Source organism: Lygodium microphyllum, chromosome 19 (assembly GCF_053477565.2).
Source record: "Lygodium microphyllum isolate KBCC chromosome 19, Lygodium_microphyllum_v1.1.10, whole genome shotgun sequence".
Taxonomy (NCBI): Eukaryota; Viridiplantae; Streptophyta; class Polypodiopsida; order Schizaeales; family Lygodiaceae; genus Lygodium; species Lygodium microphyllum.
Window position 1 is genome coordinate 53,851,627 of NC_141153.1, and position 22,152 is coordinate 53,873,778.

A 22,152-nucleotide genomic window follows, 5' to 3' on the forward strand; every position below is an offset into this window, starting at 1 on the left:
GTTAGATTCGTGAAGGCTCTTCAAGTATGGCATAAGCCTTGTCTGAAAAAACATGTCAAAGGGATTACTATCGAATTCTAAGGGGCATATAAATGTGTTTTGACCATTGCATATGCACTTATCTGCTGTGTCATCAATTAGAAGTGTATTTACAGGTTCATAATCTACATTCAGATTCACAAAGGGCTTTGTGAACAAGGGCACAGATGGCTTCTTCTTATTGCCTCCTACGATAGCAGTGCATCTATCTTGAGCATATATAAACCTAAACGATGAGGGTGCAATACAAAGATTGTCATGTAACATCCCTACTAAGGGCATAAGATTTTGGGAGGTCATGAAGGACCATATCCCCACTTGAAACCATTGCAGCACGAAGTGCAAGAACTCCGATAGGTGTGGCCAGATTGTTCTGCCCCCCACCGTTCTCTTGGTGGCCTTGGCTGACTGTGTGAAAAGGGAGAAGTCTCGCCTCAATAGCAGCCCGTTGACATCCAAAATGAGAAGCCTCTATGATAAATACACGTGGAATAGAATGGGTAAAATATGCACAAAATAAGTGAAACATCTTGAAAACTCAAACGTATAAGAGATTCTCACCTGAATAGGGCGACATGGCACTGGTGCAGGGACTCCAACCCCCGGGACTTTGTCCACAGCATCCTCCTAAACAGTACTGTCCCCACCACCCTCTGGATCTGCCTTGTCTTCATCAACATGCTTTTCTTGGTCCCCACCTCCTTGTGCTTCTGTGCTCTGGTGATCTCCATGTACGTCTTCGTCCCGCCCTTTGCTTCCATTGTCCCCGCTACCGTTCCCTGTTGTTTCTCGCCCACCCTCTCCCTCCTCTGTGGATCCACCACCCTCTCCTGAATTCGGGTTACAATCACCTTGGTCATCTTCATCAGGATCCTTTTCTTCCTTGTCACTGTCTCCTTTTGCTTCAGGATCCTCCTCTTGCTCCTCACTCTTTGTGTCTTCACCGGCATCTTCATCTTCAGATATGTCCATCTTTGATCCTGCTCTGCTTTTCTCGGAGAGCCTTGGCTCTGTGCGGTCCCTCTCCTGGGCGATACCTCCTCGACATCTTCATCGGACAAGGGTGAACCTTGCTCCTTCGGTATCTCTTGGGAGGCAGCAATGAGGGTGTGTATCATGCTTGCCCTATATCTCTCAACATATGCACTGTCATACTCCATAGTTTTCTGCACAGTAGACAATAAGATAAATTTTTATGTGTGCCTTGACGCGATAATGAGTGTTCGATGATCTTGATTGACAATATGCACTTCAAAGCGCACTAAATAAATGCAAGGATGAACGGGCAATTCATTACCTTGTTTATTAGAGGCGTATCTGTGAAGAGCAACTGCAACAGGTATTCGGCGTGGATCATCACTCTCCACCTGCACGAATAGTTGTCCTTTTGTGGAGAGACTTTTACCTCATTGATATCCGCCCGATGAAGTTCGGCACTGTCGAACATGCTCCCAAGGTCCATAAGTAGTCTCTTAATACATCTAGAAAACCGATTTTTGTACACTGTCAACATATTGAATGGGCTAAGAATTAAAAAAAGGGAGCATTCACGATAGCAATCAAGTCACCAATAGACTGTATCCGGTATACTTACGTTTGAAACTCTACGTGCGTTCCCGGAATAGAATTGAGCATCCATACGACTGGCTTGTTGAGCTCGATCAACGCCAGACTCTAGTGACCTCTGTTCTCATATGGCAGGATGAGGACTGCCACCTCTGCAGGGTTACAAAATTGAAACCAGGTGTGATAAACAGAGAATGTGTGTTTGGTGTTCTCATAAGCTGTGATAGTTGTGGATCCCCAATGAATACTTCTTCGTGGCAATCACCCGGAAGCGCCTGTTGTATCAACTTGCGCAAGCAAGTACAAAGAGTACGTGAAAAGGAATGGAGTTAAGCATTGGCTCTGAAACTAAGTAAAAGACTGAGTTCCTTACATTAAGCAGGCATACAGAATGCTATCTGACACATACGCCTCCTTTTCCATAAGTATCTTAACATCCCTAATGTCAAGACACAGCTGTACTTTCCCTCTCTCAAAATCCACAAGTATGTACAGCCCTCCTTTGAGTCCAGCCAGATACTCTTGTTCATTTGGAGGGTGATGTCTTCCTATTGTTTCTGGGAAGTTTCTCTTCTAGCTTCCAGCCCTTTTCTCTCTTCTTGTGCCCTCTGCCTTCTTGCAAAGGTCTCTGCTCTGGCTCTTGTGTTGACATCATGTGTAACATCAACCGGTCCCCATTCCTTAGGCTTCCTCACAGGAGGGATAAGCAGTATGTCCCTCATTTTGGCATTCACGAAGTCACCTGGGTGCAAGAGGTGGTCGTATCTCCACCGCAGCCTCTTCAACGTATCGAGGTCCTTCAGCATGATTGTCCACCTCCCAGAGTGTGCAACGAGAAGAGCTAGGTCATTGAAAATCTCAATAATGAAGTCCTCTACAGCTTCCTGGAGACAAAGCAAGGCAGCCCTCTTCCAACGACCCTGCATTCCCCAGTTCTCACAAACCTCTCGTACAACCCTTTGGAAAGGGAGCTTCAATATGCACAACTCAGTAGATTTTTGGGCCACTCTACACTCCCTGAGGATGTTAGATTTTTGGCTGACCCTTTTGTACCTATTTTGTTTTAGTATATGCACAGGTTTTCCTTTCCTCTGCTGGATGCCTTCTCTGCTTTAGCTTTCACTGCGATGCCTGGGCCAGATCTCTCTTTCCTTGCCGTTGACTTCGTTCTTGCCATTCAGACCTACACAATGGCGTGGATGTATACGTAAAAAAAGGGAGCTTATTTACTGATAACAAATTAAAGTGCGCTTTGACACGCATAGCATCATCCAAGAGCCCAATGAGACCGTCTGCACGTCAAAGGGCGAAACATTTTTTATGCTAAGTAACTGGGTGCTTTTGCACCCGCCTAATGCCTTATGAGCCTCTACTTGTGAAAGGGCAATCCTTATGAGCCTCTGCTTGTGAAAGGGAAATCCTTACTCTAACCTAACCAAATGAGGGTCGCGCATAGTACCTTATGAAGGCCTTTTATAAGCACCTATGCATCAAAGGGCTACACATATTCTAAGCTCAGTAAACAAGTGCCCTTTGATGCGCATAGTGCCTTATGCATACTCATGTCAAGGACCTTCAAGAAGTATAAAAGAGTAAAAGTCCCATAAAATGATCATGAGTTATCCAAAAATTTTAGACCTAGACCCTGTTGTCCTGCAATGGCTCCATAGCCCAAGCTTGAAGAAAAATTCAATAGCAAAATGGCATGGATGTCTTCATTCCTATCAATACCTCCTTGAAGAGGATCAGTAGACCACACCAAAAGTCATAAGAGAACTTTAAAACTAAGAAAATCCCTGAATCTTTATAAGCTTTTGAAGATCAAGCTGTTCATAACCTTTTATGCACAAGAAGAAGCCCAATCTTCACAATGTAGTATAAAAGATGGCCAATGTTGATGGTTATAGGTATGAGGAACTCTCAGGACTATTAGTATGAGTTGCAACAATCTGTCTCTTTTGAGGCAATTCTCTGATTCTATTGACCTCTCTTGGATGGACAATGGTTTTGTGTTTTTTAACAAAAGCTGACTTGGACTCCTCATTAAACTATGAAATGTTTCATAGGTCAAGTGTAGAGCACACATTCCCTCCTGGTGCCTTCCCTTAAAGTTGACTGCAATAGTTGCTACTTGCAATGTAGCTTCATGATTCAAGAGTGAAGATTAACTCCAAATGAAAAAGCAATGACTATATTTTATGATTCCTTGTAGGGAAAGTTGTTTTCCCTAGATTTTGACAGAGTTTCACTATAGTGCTCCATTTGCTCGCCTCTCTGGAGCGCAATCGAATGCGTGAGAAACTTTTGACATAGCCAGATTTGCCTCAATATCATGATCAGATTGAAAGGCCGAGTCTTCATATTGATATAGCAACATGTATAAATGAAAAAATCACCGAGTATGAATTGATTAGGCTTGGCCACCTGGAACAAGATTTGGTCTTTGGAGATGCTAGTAGCAAAGAACTTATCAACATGTTGACTACAAAACATGATATCACAAAGGAAAACAAATCGCATTTGCTGATCGTATATGTTGCATCCCATCCAGAAAAACTCGATGCAGCAAAAAGGCAACAGTGGATGAAGCTTGCACGGCTTACAGAAGAGGATATGCTTCGAGTGGTGAACATGGAATATCTCGGAGTTTCTGTAGCCAAAAAGCAGTCTTGGGGCTTCTCCTTGAAGTTCATAAATCAAAAAAATAAATGAGCCTTACGTTAAGGAGCCGCCTCCTGCAATCTTGCATTCTATGTCTGGGGACACTGGTTTTGTGAGGACTGCGAACTCAAACCTGCCTTACGTTAAGGAGCCGCCTCCTGCAATCTTGCATTCAGGACACTGGTTATGTGAGGACCACAAACTCAAACCTGCCTTCAGTATAATGGATTCCATTCAATTCCCAATTATGCCCACTACTACTCTGAAACTTCAAGGCTTGATGGAGAGGCTTTAGATGATCGTTACAAGGAAGTTAGAAGCGCCCCCCCCCCCCCCCCCCCCCCCCCCCCCCCCCCGCCCCTCTGAATTTTGACTTGCAAAATGGTGCTCCCTTTGCTCGTTGAGATGCAAGGAATGATGCTTTGTAGGTCATAGAGAGAGATTAGGTCCACGAAGAGAAGATCAGGTCAAAGAAACTCCATGGAAGCTTCAACAATGAGGAGAAAGGAAAGTGAGAAACCCTGGATCTCAAAAGAGAAGCTAGTGTAGTTGTCTCAAACTCCAACTTTGGCTAATTGTGGAAGTCTTGCAGTTAGACTTGACATAGCAACCAAGATCTATAACCAGATCTTCCATGAAAATGACCTCCCCAGCTAGATCATAATCATGAAAATGATGGAATTAAAGCCTGCCTTGGATCAAAGCAAGGCTCTGATACCAATGTAAAGAAGCTAATATCCACAGCAAGCTTTTAAACTGAAAATACAAGAAATAGACACAAAATGCCAAGAATCCATAGCCAAGGTGGCTTGGCATGAAATGGTATTACCAATGTTGGTTGAGAATCAAATGATGAGTGGCTGCAGCAAGGTATGCACCCCAAGCTATGTGGCCAAGAGTATTCACCCTCTTAGATGGTGGGAGGTTGAGACCTCAAACAAGTAATGTTGTATAATGGCAAAAAGATCCCTCACATGTTACATCTCCACGTTTTATACTTAACCCTAGCCTACTCTAGACTAAAGTGACTTATGCTTTATTACACTTGAGCTATTGCACCATACACACAAGAGAAAGCTCACTCAAGAATACAAGAAGAGAGATGGAGGACAAAACATTTTCTTGTTGGTTTTTCTTCTATTTTTTACATACAATATAATGTACACAATGTATAGATAAGATACGATATAAAGGAAAGTGGCCTACTAAGTCAAATAGTGCATATCTGACTATACTAATCAACTGGAACTATAACTATGCCAGTTGTAGGTAGATGCAACAAACTAAATATAATAAGTGATAAGTCAATGGCATTGAAGAGCATAATAACCGCCAACGTGCTAAGTGTAGACATGCAGACCCATCTAACTAGGTGGCTAATCATCAATGTTAGCACACGTGTTGAGGTTGCCATCTCAATAACTTTTGCAGTTTGCTATAACTTTCTTTTCTTTCCAAACCATCTTCTTTTTTGGCTTCCAAACAACCTTAGAAGTCTCCTTCACTTTTGATTCATGGTTAGTCTTAGCCACAAGCTCCGTAAGGTTACCATTATGTTTAAGAGGACCTACTTGGGTCCTACTTGGGTCTTAGCATCCACAACCTTCTTTTCGATACTACAAGAATTAAGATTAGCTTTGCTCATATTAGTGTCAACCTTATGATCTTCTTTTACCTTTTGACCCCTATAACTACTCTAATATCATTAAAAGCATAGTTTTCACTAATCAGGAGTGTCTCAACCAAGTTTTTTCCCATTGGACATCTCCTTGAGGGTGGCTTTACCCCTTTGTAGAATCTACTTAGGGCCTTCCCTGAGTGTTTCCATGCATGATGATTTATTGGCCCAGATTGTTTATTACATTGTTGGAGTGAACTTATTCTACTCTAACATGTGTTTGCCATATGCCCCAACTTTCTACATATATCACATTTTACATGTGAAGAATTACACCAAAGATGCTAATTGTTGCACCATTTGTAGTTGAATCTTGATGGGCCTGCACCATTGGGCTTTCTAGTACCCATCAAATTGTGCTAATGTTGGTGTTTCCATCAAGATCAGGAATCGGATTATTTATTGCAGAATCAACCTCAGGGTTGGATATAAATGTAGCAACCAAGAAATAGTTATTGCCACGTCTGCATAGACATGGTACCAGACCGTCAGTAAAGTGATCAAAACTACTTTTAAGACATGAAACATCGGCAAACAAGCATATAAATTGGATCATCACCCGCCAATAAGACGTTTCTCTGTCCTGCTCTCGAGGATCTGCTCGATGTTTTGGGCATGAAAGACCGCAGCTTCAGCATCCCTGTCCTCTTGTAGTCCATAAGTTCATGTTCGAGAATCCATTGTTATTAAGACATTTCAACATGAACACACAGCATGGTAAAGCTCCCACTTAAGCTTACCTTCAGTATATCATAAGCCCCTCTCCTTAACAAACTCTCAATATTTTTGTTGTGATCTCTATCATGACTCACTGATTGCATACTACCCAATGCATGAGATGTGAAGATTACAGCAAGAAGACCAGAAGATAGCAAACATAATGGATCATATGCATCACACAATGCAAGGTTCAAAACATCATAATTTCATGATACCAGACAATCAACTATACTTTATTCAAATGGGAAAAGAACCCGGAATATACATCCCTCAAGCACTGACATAAATGTATATAAACTACTATCATGCTCATCGAGTATTTCATCATTTGGGAATTAATAAAATACTATAGAAATTAAGAGAAAGATACTACTAGCCTAACATGAGAAAGAGCATAAATAAAATCCTATAGGAATGTCCACAATGCCAAGCTTCTAAAAGACCCAACAACAATAAAGTAGAAGAGCTCATAACTATAGAGGTAAAGTAACCATTTGAATTGATTGGTTGGGATTTAGGAATCAAAATCAGGCACTAAATACATCATAATAGTTATAGAATATCTAACACGATAGAGCAAAGCAAAGGCTATACCTGACAGTAAAGCAGACGTAGCTATATGCAAAGTTCGTGTTAGAAATCATAAGTAGACACTCATGCCCAAAGACAATATTGTCAAATTAATGACATCAATTCAAGAGCAAAGTGTTGGAAGTTTTAGCAAAAAAGTCGATAAAAATTCAACTCACCTTACCATTCACAAACAAATGGCTTGATAGAGCACATGAGTCAAATAGTCAAACAAATGCTAAAATCATATGTAGATCCTAAACACAAGGAATGGGATTAACCAAGCAGGAATGCCCAACATAAGGTGTCTAGCATACTACATATACATAATATAGGCTTCTCCTTGGTTAAATATTGTAGCCTCTAATCACAAGCATACTACCCAATTGGGGATTTGACTTGCTAGTCCTCATCTTTTTGCATAGATCAATTCACTATCTCCACTCTCTCTCGCTGCTTAACCCTTTATGAACCTTGTATCTAGACAACTAGAGTTTTTTCACACACTTGGTCAAATGAATACAATTGCTATGCATTGGTGTGTGCTGAATAATGCTTGCATGCATAAAGTGAATGAAAGGTGCACAAGCATTATTAATATGAAAGACAAAGTGAAAGTGTAGTAAATAATCTTTTAATATTTTCTCATAAATATACTCTAACGATATGTGGTGTTGCTACACAAACTTGCAAGCACTAAGTATCCCAACTCATACTATCCTCGAGTAAACAAATAACACATGATTGTCCTATTAATGAAATGCATTATATTTCAAAACATTTTAGTAAGATATTTCAGTTTTATGACACTGGTTCATTTGGATTACGATAAACGACACTGGGGCTACCCTCGTGCTACTCAAATGCTTATTTTGCATATAAAACCTTAGTTTTTTAATATTTAAAAAATGAATGTGAGATGTTTTTTTTAAATGTCTTTGATCACTCTTAGCATGCTACTGATTATTGATAAATTTCTAAATTTTGGTTATTTTTCTTTTATTTTTAAATTTTTTATTACTTTTCATAAAATTAATAAAAAATAGTGAACATCAAATGTAAAGTGCTAAAAATTAAGTTCAAGACTTCATTTATCTACACTAAAATAGATTTTTATTTGGATTTTTTTGACTATAAAAATTAAAGCACTTACGGTTCGATCACTTATAGCATTATGACCCATATGCCACCTTGTGTGAGGGCTAAGGCCATTGGTGCTATCCAAAGCCACTAACACACTTGAAAGCCTTCTCACATGCTCCAATGATGCTGCACGATCAATCTTTACCATGATCCAACCATCTCTCCCTCTCTTGCACCCACCCCCTTTCTCTCATAGGAATTGCCATTATGTCCATAGGAAGGGAGGAGAGAGAAATACTAAAATGTAGAGAAGATAGAAATACTGAAAATTCAACATTCTTAATCATTCATATCAAGCCATAAAATTTACATGAATGCATAGAGGATGGAGAGGGGGATTCATTTATCATATTTTTCATGACCAGTAATGCATATCCTACACACACTGATCAATAGAAACTGGGAAATATGGTGCCTACTTTTCTTACCTCTCTCTCTCTCTCTCTCCACGATTTCTTCCCCTAAAAAGTTGCATACATTAATGTGTCCTTCCTCTTTGGCCCATGCATCCTCAAACTTGGCCCACCTCTTCAAATCTTGGTCCTTTTCTAGCCTCTTTGGCTACCCACACCACATTCCTCTATATATTAAGGTCTTTCAACATAAAATTTTGTCTCAAATGGGCATATTAATGTCCAAATGATGCTTGGACACATCTTCCTTGTTTGTAAACTAAACTTTGTGCTCCTCTTCACCTCTAGCTTTAAAATGATTTGCATTCTGTGCCTCTAATGCTTTGCACAAACGACCACTGTGAAGCTTTAAATATTCATTTTTCATTGAAAATTGCATGAACGACCACTTTGAAGCTTTAAATCATTTTTTTCACCAAAATGCCTCATAGATATGCAAAAAATCCCACAAAGTGCACCTTAAAATCCATCTCTCAATTCCAATGGTTACAACATATGAAACATCGTTTGCCAATGATCAGGCTTGCAGCAATAAGAAACCTTAAAGTAGCACAACAAAAATAGAAAAGGCATTTATGATTCAGGATGCAAAAATATCCAATATAAGGCTAGGTTCAAACAAGCAGCAATAGAGATATATCAATGGGGCGTGCTTTTGATGTAGCATCTCCCAAAAGGTTGAGACTTCCCTTCTCTTTCCGTCGGATTTACCCTCTTTCTACCGACCCCTCCCCCTCGAAAGAACCTTGGCACTAAGAAAAAACCTCTCTTTACCTTCTTGTAGCACATTGTGCCTCCGGTTTTATTGTTCACACAAAGGAGGTGAAAGTTTGGTCATGGTTGCAGTGATGCCAACCTCCATCTGAACCCAACCTAAGAAAAACCAAAAAGTCAATATATATTTCACAATTAGGAAGAAAGGACTCATAGAATCATTAATGCATAGATGGCTAGGACCATTTACAATCCCATAAAGGATATTTGCAAACACATACAAGGTCAAAATAGATAGTTAACAAAGCATATCAAAAGCACACTCAAATCGCATAAAACCATTATAAATAAGGCCAAACAAGCACAGATGAAAAACAATACGTGAGTCAATAGGAAGAAAGCCAACCAAACAACTGTTATCCTCAACAAAGACACCCTACAAACATACATCAATCAGGAACAACAACATTGAGCTTGGCACTAGCTCCAAGCTCGTTAGAATACACATACTCTTTCCCTCCCAAGGGAGGGATATTATGGGTACCGGACCACGTGGTAGAAAATGAACTAAATGTTGTCACATGTGTCAAGAAAAGGAGAGAGTGAGGTTGGATCAAGAAGACCCCATGATCTTGGAGTGAAAGGAGGAAGGAGTACAACGAGAGAAGGGTGTGGGAGAAATGGAGGAGGAAGGCCGAATGCCCCGAGTTCAAGGGAGAGACATCATAGGAGAACAATGAGGATACAAGGTCAAGGTAAAGATTCAACCCAAATTAAATGATAGCAAGTGTGACCCTGTCCATTTTTCGTTTGTGATTAGGCCTTGAACCAAGTTCAAGAGTTTACTGGTGCATACTCCTCCATAACAGTCCTTGCTGATCAGTGATACACTCTATAGAAGACAACACAGGATGGAAACGTAAAGGAATCAAGGTGAAGAATAAGACTGGCAGAGTGCTCTTTTTGGTAGACGTCCTTCTTACCTTCTTCGGTCTACTCCATCCACTCTAGTACAAGAACTAAGTCTCAGATACACAAGGTAGAAGGTCAATAGTAGATGACAGATTGAGAAGTGTAGCACCAACATCCGTAGTCGAGGAGAAGAGAAGGCTCGAAACTATGTGCCGAGGTCAAATCAACCCTTTTGTAATCTTCAAGATCTAATTTAAGAAGAGCAGTCCACGTTCCCCTCATGTGTGATGCTCATCTCTTCCTTGAGTTAACTTTGCCTTGACCGTGGTTAACTCGTGACGATATGTTCCACTAAAGATATGCTTCTCGAAACCGTGAGGTTGATACCCCATCAAAGGCCCAACTTGGTTTGTGAAAACTATCCACGCTGACATGACGCCGTGAGTGAAAACGCATAGCGGCGCCACCTGTCCAGCCCCCTCAGATGCTCCAGAAAGAAGAGGGAAAAGAAAACGACAGATCTGTGTGTTTCGACCTTTATTGCCCACTAACAGAGCATATCGCCAGGAAGGGGAAGAGTCTGAGAGAGACAGCGAGAGAGAGAAGAAGAAGAAGAAGAAGACAGGAGTTTCTAGGCACTGTCTGATTTCTTGACGAGGCAACCCCAATCCCCTCAATCCAAAAACTCCGTGAGGGCCGCCTTGTACCATGAGTTCCTCCCAGCAGCAGCAGGACAGCACCCGCAGTGGTGACGACTCCATTGTTTACCCCCGTGTCGATAGCACGTCTGCTTCATCGTACGACCCTGGCCGATGGGGCACCTACACCATGGGATCCCCTTGCAAGCCCCAAGCGCACCCGCAGAACCAAGAGGCCGCTACCTGGGAGCCCATCCCTGGCAACTTATTGGATCAGCAGATCGAGCACAACAAGGCCTTCAACCAGAGCACTGGCTCTAGCTCCACCACTGGCTATGCCCAGCCACCCCCCACTGCAACTGCGAATCCGTACATCACAACTACTCCGGCTCCGTCTTTTACCGGGAAGAGTAAGCTTCTTCTCTCGCATGTTCCAAGTCAGTCAGTCTAATCAGTTACTTACACAGGCTTATAGACCTTTGGGTAGAGATGTGTTCTGGTCAATCTTCTTGACATGTTTTGAGATTTCGTACTGGGGAGAAAGGCCGGTGGTCTATAGCACTCCATCATTCATTGCAGCATGGCTATCCACCCTTGGGTCGTAAGTTGATGGCTGTTGATTTTTGGTTAGACGCAGTGAACACGGTGCTCATGTGTTCCTTGTGGATGCGGTTCATCCATCAGTCATATCATGCCTCATATTGATAAAGCATGCCACAAAGAGGCTTGGATTTGAGTTTTTATATAGAGATGTCTGACGATCACAAGTTTACATACGCTGGTGCTGGAACCCAGGCCTGTAACACTTTGGATATGAGAAGGCTTAAAGCAAATGTTAATTTTGGTACTTACGAGGCACTTCCCAATTTTAGGGGCTGATAGTAATGACTCTGAGAGGTTTTTTCAGAGAAATTTTTTATTGTGAATGCAGAATCGGTCAAATAATGGTGCTATATGCACAAGGGATAAAAAAGCTTGTCTTTTTTACGATTTAGATTGGCCTGCTGTTTGTTGCTTTAAGCTTCAGTTTGTCAGTGCTATGTGATGACATGGTTGGATTGCATCATAACAACGAGATTGCTTACATGGTGCTTTATCTTTTTCTATTGCTATGATATTGCAAAATTTTCTCCTTGCTTCTGATTTTAGCACTACTAATTGTCCCATGCTTATTCAGAGTGGATACCAATCTCAATGTTTACGGGCAATGTGCAGGTCCAATGGATATAATATCTGATTACCTGAGCAGATGGAGGCAAAAATTTGAGGAAGTGGCTAAGAAGGCTGAAGAGGCTGCTGGCAATGTCTGGCTACACTGTAATAAATTTCCACCTCCAGAAAGTTTGTCACATAACCCATCATTAATGTATCCGCCAGTACAAAACATTACTCACTGTTCGTGTCTGCTTTTGGGCAGTAAAAACTGGTCCTAACATGGCAGACACAGCGTGGGGAAGGTTGAGCCAAGGGACGAAATTGTTGACGGAAGGTGGATTTGAGAACATCTTCAGACAAGCCTTTGAGACCCTTCCAGATGAAAAGCTTTTGAAGTCGTATGCTTGTTATCTTTCAACATCTTCTGGTCCAGTTGCTGGCACACTCTATATATCTACCAGAAAAATTGCTTTTTGTAGCGATCGGCCCTTATCGTACCAACCCAGCCCTGGCCAGACAGCATGGAGCTACTATAAGGTATGCATCAAGCTTTGGCAACTTGTTTTGGATTATTGTAGTTGTCTAGTGCAATTCTGAAGTTGCTTATTTGATTGATCAGAAAGGACTTTGTTTGAGAAGCCAAAAATATGTCTTGACCTTGTAGTATGATTGGTAGAGAGTTGCAGGTGTATGCTAGTTAACTAATTGCTAAGTGGTTCAATTTTTTCTCACATTCAATTGCGCGACAGACACAGAGAGAGAGAGAGAGAGAGAGAGAGAGAGAGAGAGAGAGAGGGAGGGAGGGAGGGAGGGAAGGGGGGGTATAATTATTGAATGAGAATACGATATATCAAATGATCCAGCTGGATATTCTTGCATAATCACTTCCCTTGTACTTTGGGTCTGTAGAACTTTGTAATGATGGCTCTATTTCATTTGTGGACTGTCAGTTTCCTTTGCTTTCGTGCTTCCTGTACTTCAGCTAGTTCTTGTTCCCTGTTTTGAAATTGGGTATGTGTAACTTCATCTGCCATCTATACTTCAGTTCCTTGTAGGATTTAGTTTGCTTCATTACCTTGATCTTTTCGTATATTATTGTGTAATGTATATTAGATGCTTTCCTTTGATCATGATTGAAGGATCTTTAATCATTTGATGTAAATGAAGGAAATGGCTCGGGAACAAAAATGTCTCTCTCTATCCCTTCATCCTTTAGGGATCTTGACATTAATCTAGTCCTGATCTAGGTCCCCTGCTCGGATTTCTTTAGCAATCAATTCTTCTTGCCGTCTTTCTTCAATCTGTTCCATGACATCTTTTATTAGAATTTCTTTCTACAGTTTAGATTGATGTACTTGATGGATGATCTCGTATTCAGGCTTTTGTTGCTGGCTAATTTGTTCTTCCAGTTTTTTAACCTTCTCTGTTTTTATGAGCTTGCCTTTTAAGTTTTTGTTTTCTTGGTGTAGCTGTTGGACCATATCCATAACTTACCGATCCCAAGGGGAAGGCAAGGTGGGTTTTAATGTGGGTGAGGCTAGCACTTCGGAGAAGCTTGATTTGGCTGCTATCTTCAGATGTAGATGGAACTAGAACCAAGGGGCTGGTACTTCTTTGCCCTCTTGGCTATGTTAGGGATAGACTCTTGCCCCTAGATGGCAGGGGATATATTGATGTGGCATTGGTAAGTGCTGGAACTAAAGAAATCTCCGAAGGCTCATTTACTAACTCTTGCGTCTCATTCTTGAGTAGCTGCCTCCAATGTTTCTCCCTCTCATCCCTAGCCTTCAGTTCCTGTTTCAGCTCTGCACTTTCGCGCTGATCATTCTCCAGGTGTACAGAGAGCTCATAGTAACATAAAGGCTCCATTGAGTGATCCGGTGGTACGCAGATCTAGCAGGGTCAGATACCCTATTAAAATATTTGGTTTTGAAGGTTATGCAGATCACCATTATGCTTATATGGTGAAACTAGTTGAGGATGTTGAGCCCACATGCACCCTTCCTCTCAACAATAAACCATGCTAACACACACAAGAATCTAGCACACAAGAAATATGACCATCATCTTCATCCTCACACTCTCTCTCTTCCATGAAAGAGATAAAGCAAGAAGCACACAAAAGGAAAAAGAGGAAGAGTTGTACCAAAATGGAAGAAATGAAGTGTGAGAGGAGAAGATAAAGGAAGAGAGAGGGTGTAACCACCTCAATCTCCCACCTTTCCAAATCACCCGACAAGCCTCTTCCTTTTCTTTTCTTGATATATAAAATTGAATTTGCATACATTTTGGCTAAGGTCTAAAGGCCTTTTAATTTTTGAAATACAAAAGGTGTTTGACCTTGCTTTTTTTCTACATTTTTTTAATGTGAGCCTTTTGGACTACACATTTTACGGCCTGTTCTCTTGGTAGATTCAATGTTGTTCTTGGGTCTTTAGCCATATAGGCATAGATAGCCAACTCGATCATCCCATCTAGTCCCTTTCCTGATCTCATCGCCTATGGCTAAAAGTTTGGATGTTGAAGCTTTCCCCTTTTTCTTTACATGGAGTGCATAGGACCATAAATGAGATTTTTCCTTCAACAAAGTGCTCTGACTGAAGGCCATAGGCAGTAGCTTCTCTTGCCACCTCTCACATCACATAAGAAGAGCGCAAAAGAGAATCCTCTAACAATTTCTACACACCACCCTTTTTGAAATTTGGTTTGATTGGCTGCTTTATATCTCCAAAATGTATCATCTTGTCCTTTTGGACTACCAACTTTAGCCATCATTTCCTTTAAGGTAAAGTGATGCTTGAAATGAGTCAAACTACGCTTTGTGTGTTGGTAGATACTGTAGCCTTGGTCTTTCCAAGGCTCAATGCAAAACTATAGTTCTCACAAGAAAGGATAGAGTGCATCCATATAGTTTTGTAAACGCTTAGGAGAATCAAGATCAAGATTGTTATATTCTTGGATAGGTGGATGGGTGCTAGTAGCATATGTCCAATGGTCACACTTTAGGGCTAGGGCAGTCCATAGTCGCCAAGAAACCCATTTTATAAGGTTAGCAAACTTGTTAGCAAACATGTTTCATACTTAGGCGATTCATAAACGTATGAACTACATAATTTAAACTTTCAAAGAAAACCATGATAGACCATTGTCGGTAGTTGGGAGGGTATTGATGCATGGATTAGAATTAATTGCATATCCTTTGTGAATTGTCAATCTTGATGTTACCATTTAATCTTGTGGTTAGTATTATTGTTTAATGTTAATACTAATTTTAACATTAATATTAATGTTTATCAGAATCAAAGTTATCTTTAATTGCTGAAGAGAGTGAGATTAGTGTTTGGTTGTTAGTGAGACAAAGATGCGGAGGAGATAGAATATATGATTTTTTTTTGGGGGGGAAGGGGGACTTGGTGTGAATAATAGTGTTGGGATGAGAAGGAGAATGGTGGCGGCCTCTTTGGTCGTGATGGCAAGGCAGTTGTCGATGGTTTGTCTAATTGAGCTGTCAGTGTGGCTGTGACTCGACCCCTCTTTGGCTGTGGTGTCAGTGTGGTTGGTCTGGATAGACATGACTTGGCTGGGGTAGATGTGTGGTGGTAGTCGAATGTATATTTGTTTGGTCAAAACACATGGTGAACCATGGGGATGGACTAACAACCTGAGAAAGTCCATGAGGAGAGGGGACTGTTTCTTTAGCTTGATGTGCAGGCGGTCATTCTCCTAGTGGCCATGAATTGTTTTGACAATAATTTTTTGGCCTTTCAATTGAAACCATTAAAATTGCCTAAGGAGTCCTTTACAAAGAAAAAGCCACCCAAACTTGCATTTGCTTCAATAGCAGTCTTAGATTCCCCCCATCTTCTTGTGAACGCTCATATCATGCTCACACATTGGTAAAAATAAATGTTCTGTCTCGCTCCCATCTATCTCATCCATTCCCTTGTGCTCTCTTTCTTAAACACCACCACTCTCTTTCACAATGTGCTTCTCATGACATGCCTCAATTTGAAACACAGGTTGTGAATGAATCCCAATGCATGAAGGATGTCCATTTGACTTAACCTAATCTAGAATATGCATGGATACTGTCTTGAAGGCTCTTCTTCCCTCGTGTTTTCCCTCATGTTAGATGCAGATTCGTTGCTTCAGTTGGCTTTGCAAGTGCAGCCTAACACACTGTTTTTTTTCAATACTCTTTGCAAGTGCAGCCTAACGTACTCTGTAGCTAGTGTCGTGGTTCAGGCCTTTGTAGCCGTGTAGGATATGTTAGTGTCCTTTGAAGGACACAAATGGGTATAAACATTGATCCTCTTTATGCTACCATTTCTGCAATAAGGGCACCTCTTGAAAGATCCTTCCCTTTCTTCCCTTTGCCCTCCTTTTCTTTCTACTACTCTTATCTCTTGCTTTGATCCTCCCCATTGGAACCTGCACTCAAGGCATCATTCCTGAAACCCAATACAGGTTTTTGAATGCTGAGCTTGCTGCTCAGGCACTAATGGATGGAACTCCTCCGAAGTTGAGAGTCTCACAAGCTTGTGAAGTAAGTGAATCGGTTTGAAAGATGTCATTCATGGGCAGGGAAGATGGGTAATCCAGGTGACTGCCAAGTCCTAGAATCTACCACTTGACCATGACTTGTTGCATCTTGTACCTTACTTGTGTAGAGGTCCTTACATGACTCATTGCATCTCGTACCTTGCGTGTGTACTTGTCATGTTCTTTGAGTGCTTGGTTAGCCTTAGTCTTTACATGGACACATGAGAATAGCTATTGCATGACCATAGAAATCACATGTAAACTTTTTGTATGATAAACCAGGCATATTCTGGTAAGCATGGTATTTCAATTAGAGGTCTGAATGGACGTGCTTAGGAGCTCCATGGTTCACAAACCTGTTATCTGAAGGTGGACTTCATTGCAGCAATGGAAGAAAGAAATCAATCCCAGAGGAACTCCAAATCAGGCCCAAATTTGGCTCATATTCGAAGGAAGAGAGAGGAGATGATATGAGAGAGAACTGTGAGAGTGCGCAACGGAAGAACACGAACACAGAGGAGGAGAGAGAGAAAGCAGGGAATGAAGGAAGAAAATCTGCACTGACTGAAATGAATGCTGAATACACTGAAATGGACTGATCAGTCCCTGCATGCAGCCCAAAGCGTCAGTGAGGGCACCAGATCAGGCTGATGATGACGGCAGCACCGAAGACGGAGGAAGATGACGGAGTCGGAGTGTGCACCTGCCAAAGAAGGAGGGAAGATGATAATACAACTGACTGCCAAGTGGGAAATGGCTATAAATAGCCAAAAAACCCAAAAACTGGCCGACCTGAAATTTGAGGCCATAAATATGTCCGACCAGCATTTAAAGCTGATCCGACCAGCATTTAATGCTGGTAAAAATGCCAGGAATGCTCAGAAAAATCCCGGAAAAGGTGGACAATGTCCGGCAGGTGAGGCAAGTTGAAGAATGCAGAAACTGCCCCGGGAAATGCACATAAAATCCTGATTGGAGGAGAAAATGCACTGAAATGTAATAAACTGAGTGCTCTAGAATGAGCTACCTCCTCCGTCAAAACAAGTGATAGACAAGTCAGAGCTCCTAAAGTCCTCATTTGACTCAGACTGAGGCTCACAGGTAGGAGATGACAAGGCATGACAAACATGACTGCTAACACCCCCTCTCAGATCCTGGATGTGGTTGAAGGCCAAGGGAGAAACGGATCTTGGGGTGGCAAGAGGAATGCCAAGGTCAATGAAGTCCGTCGATGTAGACTGCTGCTGAAGGAGCTCCTCACGATCCTGGGAATCCCCCTCTAAAACACTAGGGGCTAGGGAATCCACAGCCGCATCACCGAGATCGTCCCCCTCTGAAAGGGATGGGGGGTACGAGGGAACCACCGGAGGAGAGGGTGGGGGATGGGAAGGAACCTGTGGAATAGAAGGTGCACAAGCGGGAACGGGTGTAGCAATAGACTGCCTCGGAGGACCCTGCATCAAAGAAGGGGAATGGAGCCTGTAAAGCCCGCTCTCCTGCCAACCTGTAGATAAGATAGCTCCTGTAAAAGAATCCTCAATAACAACGGCATGCTCGGTGAAGATCACTCGTGTGCCAAGCCTCGTAAGGCCATAAACTGAGAGGAGGGGAAGGCCCAAATCCGGAACATGTAGGGCCTGTGAAAAGGAGCTCGAAGGTCGGTCGGTAAACAAAGAATGTCACCAACAGTGACTGAACCCTCTGATGGACGTAGATCTTGTAACAAATCACCTCGGGGAGTCATATGACTCAAAGCACCACTGTCCACTAACCAAGGCTGCGCAGAAGACACTGCAGCCACGGAAGAAGGATCTTCCTCCAAAGCATGGATATGAAGGAACACTGACTCATGGGTAACAGCTGGTGTAGAGGTAGAAGAAGGCTCCGATGTAGATCCATCCTTCGCTCCCGGACGAAGGTGAGGGTACTTCTTCCAACATTTCTCCTCTGGATGTGTCCCTTTCCCACAGTGTGGGCACTTCAGTCTCTCTGAATCTGAGTCAGAGCCTGAAGAACTGTCCTTCTTCTTAGCCTTTGACTTCTTCTTCTTCTTCTGTCCTCCCGAACCTACAACAAAGGCTCTAGTGGAGTCAGATCCACTAGCACTGACCTCTCTGAGTCGCTCGTCATGCTCCAAGACAAGCGGGGATAGCTCCTCCCATAGAAGCGTCTCACGGGTCCTCGATGTAAGTAGGCTGGTGTAGAAGACATCAAACCGAGGCGATGGCAGCTGAGTCAAAAGAATCATAGCCATGTCTTCAGAAGATATCGTCCGATCGAGGGATGCAAGCTCATCCCTCATATCCTGTAATCTGTTGATGTGGTCCTTCATGGAAGGACTATCATCAATAGCAAGCATCCGCAACTTCTTTTCGAGAGATATCCGGTGGGCAAACGTCTTCTGTTGATAGAGAGACACGAGCTTTCTCCACACGTCTGCTGCAGTCTTCAACCTGTGAACATGAACAAGGTCAGAATCCTGCAAACTCAGAAAGAGGAAAGATTTGGCTCTAGAATTAAGCCGATCCCATAAGGCTGCACGATCCATAGATGTCCCATCTGCGGGATCCACCTGAGGCCGGGGAATAGGAACAGAAACAAGCTCCCAAAGATCGAAGGAGTCCAAGATACACTCCACCTTGCAGGACCATAGAGAAAAGTTGGAGCCATCCAACCGGTCCTCTTTGGGCAGTTGAGGAAGTACGGGTACCTGTACAGGGGGTACCAAAGGCTGCATCTTCGGCCCACTAGAAGGGGATCGCCGAGATACATGAATAGAAGGGGGACGGGAAAGAGGAATAGACTCCGGACGACGGTCCTTGTGATAAAAATCACGCCTCCGTTCAGATGAGTGTCGAGACAAAAGCTCGTCATCTGAGTCATCAAAGCCCGTAAACTGATGAGAAGACATCTTCCAATCTGCAAAACACCAAAGAAAACTGTGCCGAAGCCGAAGTAGGACGAGCAGTCTGGTCACCAACCACCAAAACACAGGCTGTGATAGCCTACAAACACCTGGAGCTGCAAAACGCAAAGGTAGCTGATGAAGATCACGAGAACAGAAGCCGCCAGCACCAAAACGCAGCCTGGGAGTGGGTCGCCAGCAGGAGATGAGCCGCCAGGAGTGGAAACGACCACCAGATCTGCAAAACGCAGTCGGATGATGTGTCGCCCAACTGAAAGAAGGGGTCGCCTGATGGTAAACGCAAGCAGGAGGGGTCGTTTGATGACGTGGCAGCCTCTGGAGGAGTCGTCTGCAGCAAACGCAAGAAGAATGGCCACCTGGAGGGGCCGCCTGGCAATTGGAGATGAGGCGACAGCAGCAGAAGAGGGGTGAGGTATCTCTCCACAAGGTTAGGTCCTCCGTGCTCTCAGTCAGGCGATGATACCATGTGAGAGTGCGCAACGGAAGAACACGAACACAGAGGAGGAGAGAGAGAAAGCAGGGAATGAAGGAAGAAAATCTGCACTGACTGAAATGAATGCTGAATACACTGAAATGGACTGATCAGTCCCTGCACGCAGCCCAAAGCGTCAGTGAGGGCACCAGATCAGGCTGATGATGACGGCAGCACCGAAGACGGAGGAAGATGACGGAGTCGGAGTGTGCACCTGCCAAAGGAGGAGGGAAGATGATAATACAACTGACTGCCAAGTGGGAAATGGCTATAAATAGCCAAAAAACCCAAAAACTGGCCGACCTGAAATTTGAGGCCTTAAATATGTCCGACCAGCATTTAATGCTGATCCGACCAGCATTTAATGCTGGTAAAAATGCCAGGAATGCTCAGAAAAATCCCGGAAAAGGTGGACAATGTCCGGCAGGTGAGGCAAGCTGAAGAATGCAGAAACTGCCCCGGGAAATGCACATAAAATCCTGACTGGAGGAGAAAATGCACTGAAATGCAATAAACTGAGTGCTCTAGAATGAGCTACCTCTTCCGTCAAAACAAGTGATAGACAAGTCAGAGCTCCTAAAGTCCTCATCTGACTCAGACTGAGGCTCACAGGCAGGAGATGACAAGGCATGACAAACATGACTGCTAACAAGAACAAGATTGATGAACCCCTTGATCTATGACTGTTATCCATGTAGCAGCTTTGCCTTGGGCTATGTGCAGCTTCCATCTCATTGTAGTTATTCTCAGTTGCATTATTGTTGCTTTCTTTAGTGAGAACTTGGAATTCTTTTGGCCATGGCAGATGTGTTCATCTTGTGCAATCGGACTTCTGACATATCTCTGTACAGTTAGCTGTTTGTGGGTTTTGGCAGGAAGGCCATTAACTGCCAATATGCAGGACATCGCTGTTTGTTTGATTTCACGCAGTGGTTGGACTTTGGAGAGGACATAGGCATATTGGGATAGCTAACAATGCTTTTATATATAATTCAGCTTCAGGCTTTCTTTTCTTAGCAAGTTCCATTTCCTGTTTGTAGCCTTGTGGCTTTTGAGGCTGTTTTCTTAGTTGTGTACTGGGCATTTTACTTGTTGGCAGGATGATGTCTTGTGTATCTGATTATATTTTTAATTCTGTGACCTTTTAATGCTCGCCCTTTTCTTTATATATATATATATATATATATATATATATAGAGAGAGAGAGAGAGAGAGAGAGAGAGAGAGAGAGAGAGAGAGAGAGAGATCATAGGTTTGATATTTTTGTATAGGTTGTGGTGCCTTTGGAGAAATTGCAGGCTGTGAATCCATCCTTCAATCCAAACAATCCTGTCGAGAAGTACATTGAAATAGTAACGGTTGATAACCATGAATTCTGGTTCATGGGATTTGTAAATTATGATAAGGCACTTCGAAATCTACAGGAAGCTCTATCAAGGGTTTAGAAAGAATGGTTTGATTCTATGTTCATTGTAATGCCATACACGATGTATGGTTTTGGGATGGAGTGTGAGCTATAAAAAAATCGAATAAGGTATGAAATGCAACTGTAAGACAAGTATTGTGCATATTAATATAATGCTACCACACACACACACACACACACACACACACACACACACACGTTGCTCTTGTATGCACAAGCTACACCTTGGTTGTTACTTGAGTTGCAGTTGTGGCTGCTGTTACTGAACTGTTAGTTTTGAAGATATTACTTTGTTTACTTTTTACATTTGTAAAGAGTTGCATTTCGCATGCACTTTGGACTAATAATTTGTACCATTTGTAAGCGTGTTTCAACATGAGAAACTTGTAATTTGGACTGATAATTTGTACCATTGTAAGATGATCTAATGGCTTGCTCTGTGCGTGTTACCTTTGGTGAATCTTGAGAGTCACTTTTAGAGTTGTCATAAATCACTAGGTTTAAGTGCACCCAATGTACTAATGAGGCTTGTAGAGAATCATTTTATGTTGCAACTTGCGAATGCATGTAATATGGT

The 22,152-nt window shown here is 42.4% G+C and overlaps 1 protein-coding gene across 1 annotated transcript; it reads left to right on the forward strand.

Annotated features, from left to right (window-relative positions):
* The first annotated feature begins 10,874 nt into the window (after positions 1–10,874).
* Positions 10,875–21,879, forward strand: LOC148019885 (GEM-like protein 1). The gene is made up of 4 exons (XM_087700080.1): positions 10,875–11,464; positions 12,270–12,371; positions 12,472–12,746; positions 21,421–21,879. The coding sequence occupies exons 1-4, from the start codon at positions 11,125–11,127 to the stop codon at positions 21,592–21,594; spliced, it is 891 nt and encodes a 296-aa protein (XP_087556206.1). The 5' UTR covers positions 10,875–11,124; the 3' UTR covers positions 21,595–21,879.
* The last annotated feature ends 273 nt before the right edge of the window (positions 21,880–22,152 follow it).